The sequence below is a fragment of the Mizuhopecten yessoensis genome, unplaced genomic scaffold (assembly GCF_002113885.1).
Source record: "Mizuhopecten yessoensis strain PY_sf001 unplaced genomic scaffold, ASM211388v2 scaffold7547, whole genome shotgun sequence".
Classification (NCBI taxonomy): domain Eukaryota; kingdom Metazoa; phylum Mollusca; class Bivalvia; order Pectinida; family Pectinidae; genus Mizuhopecten; species Mizuhopecten yessoensis.
Window position 1 is genome coordinate 837,423 of NW_018407102.1, and position 14,630 is coordinate 852,052.

A 14,630-nucleotide genomic window follows, 5' to 3' on the forward strand; every position below is an offset into this window, starting at 1 on the left:
AAACTGTTGAACACTGTTGCGATATCGAGGCTCATTTTTTATTGTACAACGTTTTCACGTTTTGTATCTCTGTCGTGGTTCGTCCTGTCCCACTGACGTTGATCACAGACTGTTTGACGTACATGTACCAACATATTACATATGACAAGGGAAGGGAGGCAACTGCCGTTTCGTTCCTATACTACGTTTTTCAAAATATATTGAAAAAAACCACCCAAATATATGATAATCAGACTGAAATAGCTGTGTGCCATTGGCATTGTTTAAAACATACATCAGATAAAAGGTCTTTATAAAACTTATTACATGTAATTTCAACAAAAAATATAACACGAATGTAGAAAACCGTGCAACAGTGGGTACATGCATGTACATCAAAAGTTTCTATACTATTCATGTGTGTTTCGCCACCAACACAAGTAATGAGTGGACAGAGTACGTTATATCTTTATTTACATTATACAGATGGGCGGCAACGTGTATCCCAACACAGTGAACGATACGCTAACAGATTTTGAGGAGGATCTGTTTTGGTTGAAGGGGGAGGGGTTGTTGGGAGTGGTGGAGGGCATTTCGTATGGTATTAAGCGCCTTTTAGTTGTCACCCGGGCAATTTTACACTCACAGCCGTTATATACCGGGATAAAACCATCAAGCCCACCGTTATTCATCTTATCTCTTAGCAGAAGCTAACCTTTCAGCAGGACAATACGAGGCCACGTGTTTCAAGGATGTGTCGTCGTTTTCTAATCCAAAACAACGTCCCAGTACTTGATTGGCCACCATGCAGTCCAGATTTGTCCCCCATTGAACACTTGTGGGGCAAACTGAACAGGCTGTTTGGAAAACGTGCCAACGAACAAAGCAACGTCGCCCACCTTACGCATGCACTTCTAGCGAATGGAACAATATTCCAGTTCAAAGAATTAAAAGGCTGATGAGATCTATGGTGAGGAGGGTACGGGCAGTGATTTCGGCCCGCGGAGAACAAATGTGGTATTGAATAGCACTGGAATTTACCACAAACAAGTTACGTTACTTTTTTTTCCGTCAATATATTTTTCTCCTAATACTTAATTGTGTCAGCTACAGTATACGGTTATCTCCCCTTATACTATGTCGCTATGTAATGTATATACTAATGCTTTTCTCTCTTTACTATCGCGGACAGGGCAAAAACAAAACAGAAAAGTCACTCATGTCTCAATGAAAATTACGTCAAACAACGTGACAATACAATATTACAATAAATTTTTCACCGCACAACACAATACGTCATGTTTAAAATAGTTTTGAATATGCTGCCAGTACACCACACCACGTTTTTACACAGGTAAGGCTCGTTGGTTGGTTGTTGTGCGTATAGTTGCTCAGAAAAGGAGCTTGTCGCTTCGTTGTCATGCTCACTGCACAGGAAAACATATTTTCATAATTGGTATAACAGTGCAATCATTTTTTCAAAAGGACAAAATGAGATAAGACGTTCATGGTCATATACAATGTACATATTGTCGTTTATGTTAAAGCACAGCATTAACTATTTCGTATTGATGAAATTAGGGTGGCTACTATACATTTTAAGTAACACAGTTGTTGTATATTCTTTATCATAGTAAGATTTACCCTGTAAAGCAAGTAGGAGAACGGTTACACTGCGAAAACACAAGTGTTCAAGGACGTGTCCCAGTGCAAGCCGGAAATACAGCATCGGTGATGGGCAGTATCATGCGCACACTGGTAGTAACATGCTTGGTCACATGGGTCCACTAAGAAGGTCCCATGTGGACAGCTACTTGGTTCATCTACTGAAATACAAATAAATATCAAACGCATGAATGATATCACATTTTCAAATCTTACATTACATATTAAGATTTTTGACTATTTGAATAACATATTTTACTTGTAATGCAGTCCTTACCACAAGATGTACTCGGACCAACGGTAGGAACTGATGTTCTTTTAGGAGAAGGTACTGGCGCCGACGTTACTTTTGGTGTAGGTGCTGGTGTCGAGGCTATTTTTGGTGTAGGTGCTTGCGTCGAGGCTATTTTTGGAGTAGGTGCTGGTGTCGAGGCTATTTTTGGTGTAGGTGCTGGCGTCGAGGCTATTTTTGGAGTAGGTGCTGGCGTCGAGGCTATTTTTGGAGTAGGTGTTCGCACAGGTGCTGTCTGTGTACGTTGACCTGATCGCAAAACATCATTGATCTTCTGGAGAAGAGGGTAAGGACCTTGGTTGCAAAATTGGCCGCTAAAATCATCCAAGTCGAAACACCAAACCATGGCTCCTGCGAGGCCCTGTGTCTTTATATACTCACTCTGTTATACACAAAAAACTGGATTAATACACTTATGATGGAGCTCGTCAATATCTACATGAACCTTTTAACAGTAAAATCGTCAGTTTTTTCTTCGTAATAATAGGCTAGGTAATTTCATAATGCAACCGTTCAATTATCAGGTCTCAATCAACATGTGTTACTTTTATGTAACACAGACTTGTGTTGGCTATAAATATAAGTACGTCGTTATCAGACGATTATGTTACTAGTATACAGACCTCGTTGTTTTATTGCGAATTAATCATGGTTTTCAGTCGGTTTAGTTACAATTTAAATGAAGTAATATTAAATTAACCATTACATTGACAATATACGTAGCTGATGTCCTGTTCCTGTTTTTTAAGGAAGCACAAGAAAATATTTCCTATCTTACCTTGACTCTTACGCTTTCCACGTCATCGTAGCCGACAAACTGGTCATCGCTGTACGCATATGGCACCATATGTTCGGGGTGACGCGCCACGGTCCAACCTTTGTTCCGGATATTATCACACACCTGTTATGTCAATACAATTACTAATTATTTGTTAACAAAAACTATTTGAAAAAGTAAAATAACATTTACTGTCACCATATTATCTTTCTGACACAACATAAACATTCTTTATTGTTAATATCTGATATTTTCTCTCGCATTTGACGTAATAAGTATACCCTTGACTATAATCAAAGTACCGAGGGCACTCAGGGATGCTGTATATGAAGGATTCAAATAATGGAATAAAGGAGGTGCTATATCAGTACAGAATGGCAGTAAATAATAAAGAACATGCTGTTGAGTAAGTGTCATAATAGCCCATCCCTTAATCACAATTTACAATAAAAATATACATAACAAGCAGAGTATTGCTAAAACAATTGAAACTTGTCTGATATTATGGTCCTTAATTAGTGTTTTGAAATCGATGGAAATCCTTCAAGGAATGAAACTGCTACAGCGCAGATATGATCTTTTTAAAAATAGTAACAGTGACCTTGACCAGACAACCCTGCAAACCAAAATTGTTCCGTAGTAGTATGGGAAAGTTAAAATTTACGATTAAATAGAGAAATAAATAAATTCCGAACACATGTAGACACCGCCATGATTTTACAGTATAAAGATAAAAACAAACGTAAACACGGCACCTTTTAGTTTCCGGATTGAATCATTTATTTTTATTATTCACTTTTATTCATTTCCTTGTCGTTTTAAATGTGAATGTATACGCTATATACAATATGCTTAAATCATGATGATTAATGGTTATTAAATAATAAGATTTACGATTTAAATATATGTACATTTGTGAGTGAGATATAATACCTGTTAGACGAAACTTACACATGAACTTAAATACGTACATTGCAAGTAATATAATATCACAACTTGTTAAAGATTAGGTTAATAGGTAATAATTATTTATAACACAACATGGGTGAGTATATGTGTAGAGCGAATGCGGATTATTTTAGATATTATTAAATACTATGTATATAATTACTATCAGTGATATTACAATTTGTTTTGATATTGAATGTGTCTCCTTTTCTTTCACAATAGGAACATATAAATATATATGTATAATAAATTGACATATTAAATGGATAAAAGGTGTATGGCGTGAGAAAGACCTCCTGCGTGAGGACAATGTTATTGTTCAGGAGTTGAACCCAGGGCCCCTCAACCCTGGCAACCTCCATTATGTTTACTTTATATGTAAATATGCATACCTCAGTAAGGTTTATGTACATATACACATGGAAATCTGCTGCTGAGGAATTAAATATATATTGAAAAAATGTTATATAGATAATATAAATAAATGATTATGATATTAATATTACAATTTGTTATTATCATGATTAATTATACAAAAAACTAAAACGAGATTGTATTATTTCCAGTGCGTGTAATCACGGACTTATGCAATGCCCTTGTGTATCTCTCCTTCTCTCGATATTGTAACGAAGGTTAAAGGCCTATATAAATATTCAGTTTCTGGTTATGTGAATAATATGTATATACGGTTTTAATTTTTGATGTTCAATATGCTATATTCACGAAGCACTGTATTGGGAAGCTATCTACAAACTCGTAAGGCACAGCTATTGTCGCATTAGGAAGCTATCAATAAACTCGTTAGGCACAGCTACTGACGGTTACTTTAGTATAAGTCAACATTCTCTTTCACTTGGAGACTTTCCATTGGGACAAAGAAAACACGAAGCCTACTTTATCAAGGACAGTTATCAAACAATCGTTCAACAAGTCGCGAGCATGAAACCTCGCAATGATTGACAAGGGGAGGAAACTCTTATACACTCACTTCAGAGTATTAGAATACGAGGCGTAGTAATTTGAACCAAATATAGTTCGGAACTTTCACTGATTAAAAACGCCACTGTTAAAGATCTTTACATATGTTCTTTATTTTTTGTGACTTATACAGATATATTGTACCATAGTATCGCATAGATCATATCATGAAATAATGAACACACATTATCTTAAGATCTTTCGAGGAAGGAGATAGTGTTGTGAAGAAAGTATTCGGTCCAAAAAGCGTAGTAATCTGAGATTGATATAGTTCATGACGCTCACTAAAAAACTCGCCTTTTCGTAAAATTTTTACATTTTTCTTTGATTTATTGATCGTTTTCATATGTATTTCATCATTTTATAGCATTAATCATACCATGAAATAATCAACACAGCATTTAAAGATCTTCCGCGGAAGAAGAAAGTCTGTTGTTTGGTTTTGATTTGCCCAGGCTTGGCGAGAACCGCTATGAACGCTGTACACAGCATCCAATAAACTATCTTAACAGTAAAAAGATATATAAAATATACTTTCATCATTTGAACAGTGTAATTGTTACAGAGAGCATGATTAATTAAATATAAATCACTTCCTCCGCTAGGGATCGAACCCGGGACCTCTGGCTTACTAGTCTTACGCCCAACCGATCGAGCTAAAGAGAAGTTCTTTCTAACCGAGCGATATATTGCTGGTAGTATTTACCAGGGTTACATACTCCCCTTCCAGGAAAGAACTCATCCTCGAGTTTTTCAGGGTTAACAGCGATGATTGTGGAGCAAGGCCGAGTATTTTTCCCGGGTCCCTACGTGGGCGCCAATGTAATAGATCGCATGATTAATTAAATATAAATCAATGTCTCCGCTAGGGATCGAACCCGGGACCTCTGGCTTACTAGTCCTACGCTCAACAGATCGAGCTAAAGAGAAGTTCTTTCGAGCCGAGCGATATATTGCGGCTAGTATTTACCAGGGTTACACAATGAAATTGAAACAATGATGATCTGATTTCTAATTTATTTCACCTCATAATACGCTAGGACGCCCGTTTCATTGGTGTATAACCCAGCTTCGCCGCCACTTTTTGATCCCATCCCTAGCTTCTTGGGCTGGTTAGAAGGCCACCACGTGGTGAAGGTTCGTCCGTACAGACCAATACCCATCACCAACTTGTCACGAGGGGCACCCAGTGACAGCCAGTTGTGTACCGCCCAATCCTGAAAGCAAGATCACAACATCAATGTTAATGTTGAAGCTTATACTGCATATCAAGATCCAGTAAAAATCAATCATAAGTGTAAAATTCCTGGAATCATCAACAAAGTGACATCAAGTCAACATTAAAAAAAAACAGTCCCTAAAACAGCATTTAAAAGCAATTAACAGTCAAAAAGGCAATATTTCTATAGCAATCAACAAACAGTCCCAAAGAAACCATTCCGACAGTCATGTAAAAACGGTCCTAATGACTAAAGTCTAGACCCTTCATCGAACAGTTCCATAGAATACATTTCTACAACCATCTGCAGGCCAAAAGACCTTCTTGGAGAACCTCAACAAACAGTCCCTAAGAAAACATTACGACAGCCATCTACGAACGGCCAAACAGACAAAACAAGACGACAGCCATCTACGAACGGCCAAAAAAGCAAAACATTACTACAGCCATCTACGAACGGCCAAAAAACCAAAACATGACTACAGCCATCTATAAACGGCCAAAAAGACAAAACATTACGACAGTCATCTATAAACGGCCAAAAAGACAAAACAATACGACAGTCATCTATAAACGGCCAAAAAGACAAAACATTACTACAGCCATCTACGAACGGCCAAAAAGTCGAAACAAAAAGTCTGGATCCTTCAACAAACAGTTCAAAAGACAACATTTTCCACAGCTACCAACAAAGTTCAGTATCCAAAAAGGCAAACTTTCTAGAGCCGTCAAAAGTTCCAAAAGACGACATTCTTAGATGTAGATGGGACATCCTGTAGCAGAACTGACCTGGTTAAGGCGACTATCCGACGGTGACTCCCCGGTTCGTTTGTATAATGGACTATGGTGTCCGAGGCGACCGTCCCAAGGTCCATGTAAATCATATGACATCAGAAAAATGTAGTCCAAATTACTGTTAGAACAGAAACGTAGAGATATTGAACACAAAGGATATAGTCATTCAGATTCCCCGTCATGGGAGATTCAAAAGAAAATCCAAATTTCAAGGATAGAGGGCAAGGGACTGAAATACCAAATCAACCAGACAAACGACTGAATTTAGTAAACTGTACATGTGGTTAATGTCCAAAGCATAATCAGCATGACCCAGTGTTTGATCATGTTTAACAGCATGGTTAGGACATGTTGTAACAATGAGTGGCCACGTAAGGAAAAATGTCAGATAATGGTTGACCATGGTTAACAGAAAAAAATCGAAAATGGAAACACCATAATAGAAAAAGGCACTACTAGACAAATAACGTCAGTTTATCAAAAACGAGACACTTGGGGGAAGTTGGACCAAGACATTTTTATGTCTGCAATTTTCAGTACATGATACCTTTATGTTAATTTGAATGTATATCGGCTTTATTGGCTGCAAACGGACAGTTGATAGCTAGAAATAATTATGAAACATAACTATCTCCATTTCGTGTCGTGCGACGCTATATTTTTTGTGTATCATTTTTAGCAACTAGTTCTATCAATTAGGAGAAAAATTTAATCAGAACCTTTTTTAACTCCTTTAAATATTTGAACTATGTGTAACTCTCCGCTTATAATGATCGTTTATTTTCAATATAAGCCAAAATACCAAAGTGTCCCTTTCAAAGTACAGTTACACCTACTCAAGAGCCGATGTGACCCTTAAAGTATTTTGCGTTTCATTTATAGAACCACGTGCCGAAAATATCGTCTTGTTATAGCAAAGAAAAGTGGTCTCTATTTATGAAAAGTTTACATTTTTGAATCGATATTGCATTAATATATTTATAAAAATTTGAATGTAAAGTGTCCCGTTTTGGATAGAGTGACGGTAGATTGATGTAAACAGACGAAATTGTTAAAGTTATTTAGAACGGTCTTTGACATACGCTCTGGGTATATTGATTTATTATCAGATTGCTTAAATATCGAAAACATATATCACCTAATAATAAAATACAATACTAGACTACTAGAATGATGTGTAGCAATGTCATATATGTTAATTTACTGTCTGATTTTAATCATATTTTACACGTATATGTCTACGAAATGAAGGACAGATGGTCACTTTACCAATACCTAATTTATCAACAAACATATTACAACTAATATTTAACCAACAAATAAATTATCATCTGCAACGTTATCAACAAATACATAATCTTGACGACTTTTTAACAAAAAAGGTACACGACTTGATCATACATTAAAAAACATTAAAAATACATTAAAAAAGTATTGCTGACCTAAAGTGTATGTAAAAACATCATATAACAAAGTAACTCTTTCCAATCTCACAACATATTGTATTCTACACTACATACTTTATTCTTCATTACTGAAAAGGTTTATTTAGCAGGAATGTAAAGTTTATTTTGCCAGCTTGCCAGCTTGGTCACTGGTGACATAACTAACGTCACCAGTGACCAAGCTGGCAGAATATCAGCGAAACTTTCTGGGTAAGAACATCGTTTTTTTTACATAGCAATGACTTGATGAATCTTGCAACTATATATCCTTCATTGTATAAAGTATGCTATATCATACACTTTATACTACATAGACACTATTTGTCCTATACTACAATGTACAATATATATAACAGTATGTACTATATACTATAATGTACTTAATACTGCATCATACACCAATCAATTTGTTTTAGTAAACCAACCAATTACAATAGCTGACCACACCCGCAAATACTAATGGGCGGTGTATAGATATAAGAACGTAAACAAAAAACGCAACCTGTTTAGTACAAATCAGGAGAATGGTCTGTTAATGATAATATACAATGTACCAGGAGAGGTAAAATTGGGGTGTAAATCAGGACAGACTTCTCTAAAAAGTAGTAGAGGCCACACTATACTGCTTTTATAGTACAAGTCATGAGAGTCTTCTATTTATAAGAATAAATCAGGACAGGAACGTTGTATAAGTGCAAATCAGAACATACTTAAAAGGAAAGACTGGAGTAAATACAAAGACAAGTAATGAAATATTACCTCGTTTTTGTATGAATCAGGGGAGACTACTCTTTATTAGTAAAATTAGGGATGGACAACTCTTTATAAGTTAAAATGCATTGTAAGTTTGGACTACTCTGTATAAATGCAGATCTTGATATACTCTGTTTATTGGAAAAGAAGTAATTTTACTTTATATTCACTAACATTTGAAGAGTAATTTCGGTACGAATCATAAGGTAGTAAAATTAAGGACAAATTACTCATCGTATTACAAATAAATTAAGAGAGATTGCTGTGTACAGCAAAACAAGCGTGTCTAATCTATATACATTGAGTTTGTACAAATTAGGACATATTAACCCGTGTAAGTACACATAAGGAAGGACTATTTTATATTTTAGTACAAAGCAGGACACACCACCCTGTGTGAGTACAAGTTAGGACAGCATATTCTGTGTCAGTACAGATAAGGAAAAAAACCTCTTTGTATAAGTGCAAAGCAGAATAGAAATCCTCGTTAAAGTACATATCTGGACGACTACTTTATACTAGTACAAAACAGGGGAGATTTATATATTAGTAATAGTTCATATATAGACATACTTGTGTAATAATACAAATAAATTGTGTATTTGTACAAATGAATGGATGTAGCTCTCTATCAAAAATTTGGACAGACGAATCTGTATTAACACCAATCAGCATATCTTTTATTCAATTTCTGACACAGAATATATATTAAGCGATACAAATATACATGTCCCGAAATACCCGGTACCTGGCTAGCTTGTCCACCTCGTACGCGGTCTGTGTGATCCATTGACTGGCTCCTACCGCGACTGTCAGTAAGAGACACTCCAGACCCGAACTAGTCGCTTCCTCTTCGAATGTGTCACGAAGGATCTAAAGCAGGAATGGATGTCACTTAGTATCAATGGAGTTCAGGTTCAAAAATGCAAAAATGATGTCCCCGTGTCGGGCAAAAGCAGTTTAAGCTGTAGGAATTGTTGTATTATTTTGGATAGTGTTGTCGTTTGTCTTTAAAAAACAACAACAACAAAACAGAAAATAAACAGGCCAGTTATATCTTCAACAAATACAAATTTATAAATTGAAATGCTAAAGAAAATGACACAGAAACATATCCATTTAATCCATGCACTGCAGCGTTCCCAATATGGATCAGTACTTTCGATATTGTTTTCTGAGCTGAGCTTTAGGAGTTTTGTGTACAGGTATAAATGTACCTTCCTTAGTGTAAGACCGCTAAAATTGGAACACTGACCTGAATCAAGGTAGTGAAGCGTTGTTTGTCCTCAGCTGGACTTCCCCGGTGACCAGGATACTCCCAATCCAAGTCGAAACCATCGAAGCCTCGATCTCGTAGGAACGTGATAACATTACTTGCAAACAGGCGCATGTTAGCCTCGTTTTCAACAAGTTTTACAAACTCAGCAACGCCATTAAGCCAGCCTCCAACAGCCAGAAGCACCTTTAAATGTGGGTTCTGCTTCTTGAGGGATACTGTTCTTTCAAACATGTCTGTAACATCAGATGGCAGGGAAGTGACAGAAAGGTCTACTCCTTGCTTTAATGTTTTATTTCAAAATACTTATTTGCAAGGATATGAATGAGATTTTAAAAGGCGAGACAACATTTACCATCCTTTTTTAACCCTTTTTACGATGTGCGTCCATATAAAACGTAACGAATGAATAAACATAATATATCGAGTTATCTTGATCCGACATGATATATATGCGTCTTAACTGTTGGAATTAATATTTATTATTTAAAATATCAAAATCGAAATAATCTGTTACAATCATGCCAAAGCCATGCCTATCACTCACCAGCATCATCAGGTGAGCTTGCGTTACTGATTGCAGTTCCATTCAGGTCGTAGCTGTCTATCTCGCCGAAGGCGTATACAACATGGGTACAGAGATGAGGGTTGATGTCTTCTGGCTGGAATCTACCGGCGGACTGGCGGTGCCGGGACATGATGTTGTGGTAACACACGCGGACGTACCCTCCACTGGCCACACCTACACGGAATATGGGAGTTACTGTATGCGCTGAGTCATTGATATCTTTCCGTTTGTCTGCACTGGTACATGTAGCAATTTGACTACAATACAGATGTTCATATATCACCTACGTGGACGTAGTGTATAATGAACATCTGTATTTTAAACAGATTGCGCTCGTTGTCGTCGACATTTTAAACTTGCCGTATCTATCTACAAATGTTTGGTTGTGGGTATGACAGACTTAGTACTGAGGTGTCCTATTGAAAAATGTTGAACAAATACACATGTTTAAAATATCAATTAATGTGAAAAAAGTAGTTTTCGCATGTTTCTTCAAATTCCGTGATAGTTTCCCCCAACACAACATTGTGTATATCTTGTGTTTGTGGTCCTGTATACATACCAAACTGAGACACAGTCTAATTTCGAGTCTCTAACAAACTAGATCTCAATGTTTGACGCCTCAATGTTTTCAAATCGTTCTTTGCAATAGAAGAAACCATATGTACTTACCCACAATCCATAGCAATACCGGAAGAACAGTAATAGTTATAGATCGAATGGACGCCATCTGTAATGATTATGTAAATGAATTATCAGTATTAAATTGGAAAAATATTTCTAAAACAACAAATACTAGCAACTGAATGAAATCAAACTTCATTAATTTTGGATTATTTGGTTCGCGCTGATCTTGTAAAGCCTAAACATTTAACTTTATACATGTATACAATTTTTTGTGGTTATGGTAAACCGCAATCACGAACAACATTCAATCATACATTTCGCGTCAGCCTTATGGATTTCGACAGAAGTTTGCTCAAGCGTAATACTTTAAAATCTTCAAACTGCAAACTTAAGTTAATGGAAAAGCGTCATATTATAATATAATTAAATTATCATACGTCTGTTGGTGTAATACAAAATTTGTAAAGTTTAAAATAATATCTGGCGCAATCAAGTTTTCAATATGTGTATCTATATATAAACTGATATGAATCTAGCTTTATAACACCATTAGTACAAAATATAGTATGCCTGTGGGCTATATACTCATTATTCAAATAAGTTGTTACAATATCAGTGCATTGGACAGTCAGACAAAGGGCACGATTGGTTCAATAAAGAGATATGATTATTGATTTGGTGATATAAACATGTAGCACTAGGACAAAATTAAGACTTAAATATTAATAAGAAAAAAAGAAATCTGAGGAGATGCTACAATATAAAACAAAGTGAAAAACAGGCTTTATACTGGTACTTTTCAATGTAAATAATTTCATGTGTGAATAAAATAAATCACCACAAAGCCCTTATGGTTGAATAACATGTATTTCTACCACAAGGGCAATACGTATAGTTTATAAAACGAAAATAGAACAACCAAACCAAAGTAAAGATGATTAAGCTAACGTGCCACTATTGTCCCCTGATTCATTCACTCGAAATTGAACTCCTCAGGAGCTATACCACTTATTATTTTTTCTAGAGATTGAAATATTATCAGAGTAACTGTAGACGGAGAAGGGAACACGATGGATCATATGATGAATATAACCCGGTCAGATACACTGTGGTTTTTCATATTTTGAAGGCAATAATTACTTTTCCCATGAATTTAGGTAAACCAAGAATTACAATTGCAACCAGTACACAATTAGTTGATATAACAGCATTCCATCGGGTACAATATGATAACGTGGTTTATCACCACATATTGGTTCATATTATGAAAAGTATGTTGTTATTCTCCGTACCTACCGTAGTCTCTCTCCACGTTTCCTAGAATGCTGGTTCTAAATGATAACACATATATTCAGTTCAAATAGTTAAAGAAGTAACTATTGAAAAATTTAAATTAAAAAAAAACGCGTCAATTTCTTAGCAAAACTCTAGAAAGCTCCATAAAAATTGCAAATGCATTCAATTTCCTTCTCTGACTTGAAAATGATATACACCAAATAAACAGTCCTGTGTGATACATACCGTGCCTTTTAATGTCCCACTCCGTCTACTGTCTGACAACAGATCGCCGGGAGTGTCAATATGCTATAGGGTCTAACTGCTAATTGCATTGATTAGAATCTTGTTGTGAATGAACTCAGAGTGTGACTGATTTTAAGTGAAAAAAACCCAGCATGAATACATATCGACAAAGGTGGAGCAGTCTAAATATAATGTACGAAAAACTCTAATCAAACGGAACAAATATGAAATAATCTCAAACAGAAGTCATTCAAACTGAAAAGAATGAATTGCAAACTCTTACGATGGGTAACTGTATAAGTTTATTAAGCAAGAAAAGCATGGCAAGACATCATGACAAAGTCATATTTCAAAGTGGACATAAAAAAAGACAAAATATTTGAATAAAGACACCGAAACAAAACGAAAGACATTGTAAACGCACACACGTATAAAGGGAAAAGAAAAATAACGCAGCCAAAACTAGGTGCTCCGTTAACTTTTTCAATTCTCCAGTCAAACAACGGAAAGTTTTAGGTCTCCAATGATCTAAAAGATTATTATTAAGTTAAAACTTTTAAAGTCAGATACTGATGAGGACTATGGAATGTATCCATAGTAGATTGTAGCTACGCTGATAGGAAACCCGTACTACGTACTATATTGGTTATCAGGATACATCATGTATCACTATCCAGCAAATCTCAAGAAGACTGTCGTCGATACATGTATCACTCAAGTCACGATTAGAGGGTCAGACACAATATACTTTAAAAGCAACATTGGTGCATAGTGGGCTGAATCATACCTGTATAATGCTAGTCAAATACAGCGTCAGTGGAATCCATGCAATAAAGCAACGCTAGCTGCTTCATTTTAAATAAGAAAACCCCATGTTTTACTTATAGCTACATAGATATTGTCGAGACTAGTTTCCCTTCCTTAATACATTTATAACTACATCAAACCCTTGTTTTTCTAAAACCACGTTATTGAAGTAACATGCAGATTTTCACACACGTTTTGTATAGATGACATGATGATGTTAATAAAAGTTTACGTTGAAATTCAATTCAACATCATTTTAAGACTTGGCAGCGGTATATTCTGGAGTTTCCTAAATGTAACTCATGTGTCTGTAGAGTCTAGAAATGAGCTAATTTACAGGATTTGTATGCCATTGTTACATACGTACGAAATTCAATACAGATTGAGTGACATGTGTCGCTAATTGAAGGTGTCAATTGCCTGTAGGTACATTGGAGACACGAGACGTTTTTATTAGATTCTTCTGATTCTCAACTGTATGTTTAATTGTTGCATGACCTTGTCATTTGGGAAACGGTCTTGAATGGTCCCAACACAGAATCGAACACGGAAAATTGGTCTTCTCTGGCCTCCAGTCCGTGTTAAACGAGCATACTGGTATTATGACACTCTTCTTTTAAAGATAGCTGTTATTCATAGATATACTTTCCCAACTACATCATACAATATTACTGTTAAATGTTAAAAATTTAATGTTGTTATATATATGTACTATACACGTGATGTGAATGTAGTTTCAATATTGTAAGGAGAGGGCTTGTATAGGCTATGTCTATTGCACAATTCCGATTGTACTTAAGAACAGAACAATAAATTATTCTGAAATGAAATTACCTGTAGGTCGACTATCATACTACACCTTGTAATCCTGATACGTAATGGGATGGACTATAGGAAATGATTTACTCTAGGAAAGTTAGCATGTGCCATCTTCAAAGTCTTCAAAGGATCACAAAACATTCACGTGTGGTTCTTATCA

At 35.8% G+C, this 14,630-nt stretch overlaps 1 protein-coding gene across 1 annotated transcript; it reads right to left on the reverse strand.

Moving 5' to 3' along the window:
• Nucleotides 1-81: 81 nt before the first annotated feature.
• Nucleotides 82-12,873, reverse strand: LOC110453953 (chitotriosidase-1-like). The gene is made up of 10 exons (XM_021503211.1): nucleotides 12,845-12,873; nucleotides 11,369-11,426; nucleotides 10,676-10,870; nucleotides 10,108-10,364; nucleotides 9,601-9,725; nucleotides 6,649-6,772; nucleotides 5,666-5,857; nucleotides 2,715-2,837; nucleotides 1,922-2,318; nucleotides 82-1,805 (listed from the first exon to the last, which is right to left on the reverse strand). The coding sequence occupies exons 2-10, from the start codon at nucleotides 11,424-11,426 to the stop codon at nucleotides 1,648-1,650; spliced, it is 1,629 nt and encodes a 542-aa protein (XP_021358886.1). The 5' UTR covers nucleotides 12,845-12,873; the 3' UTR covers nucleotides 82-1,647.
• Nucleotides 12,874-14,630: the final 1,757 nt, after the last annotated feature.

Excerpts from the sequence above, each read along its gene's own strand:
- LOC110453953 (XM_021503211.1), bottom strand. The coding sequence starts at position 11,426 with ATGGCGTCCATTCGATCTATAACTATTACTGTTCTTCCGGTATTGCTA. Across the intron at positions 10,365-10,675 it reads AAGCTCACCTGATGATGCTG|ACATGTTTGAAAGAACAGTA; the intron begins GTGAGTGATAGG and ends CTGATGTTACAG. Across the intron at positions 5,858-6,648 it reads CGGATAGTCGCCTTAACCAG|GATTGGGCGGTACACAACTG; the intron begins GTCAGTTCTGCT and ends TCTTGCTTTCAG.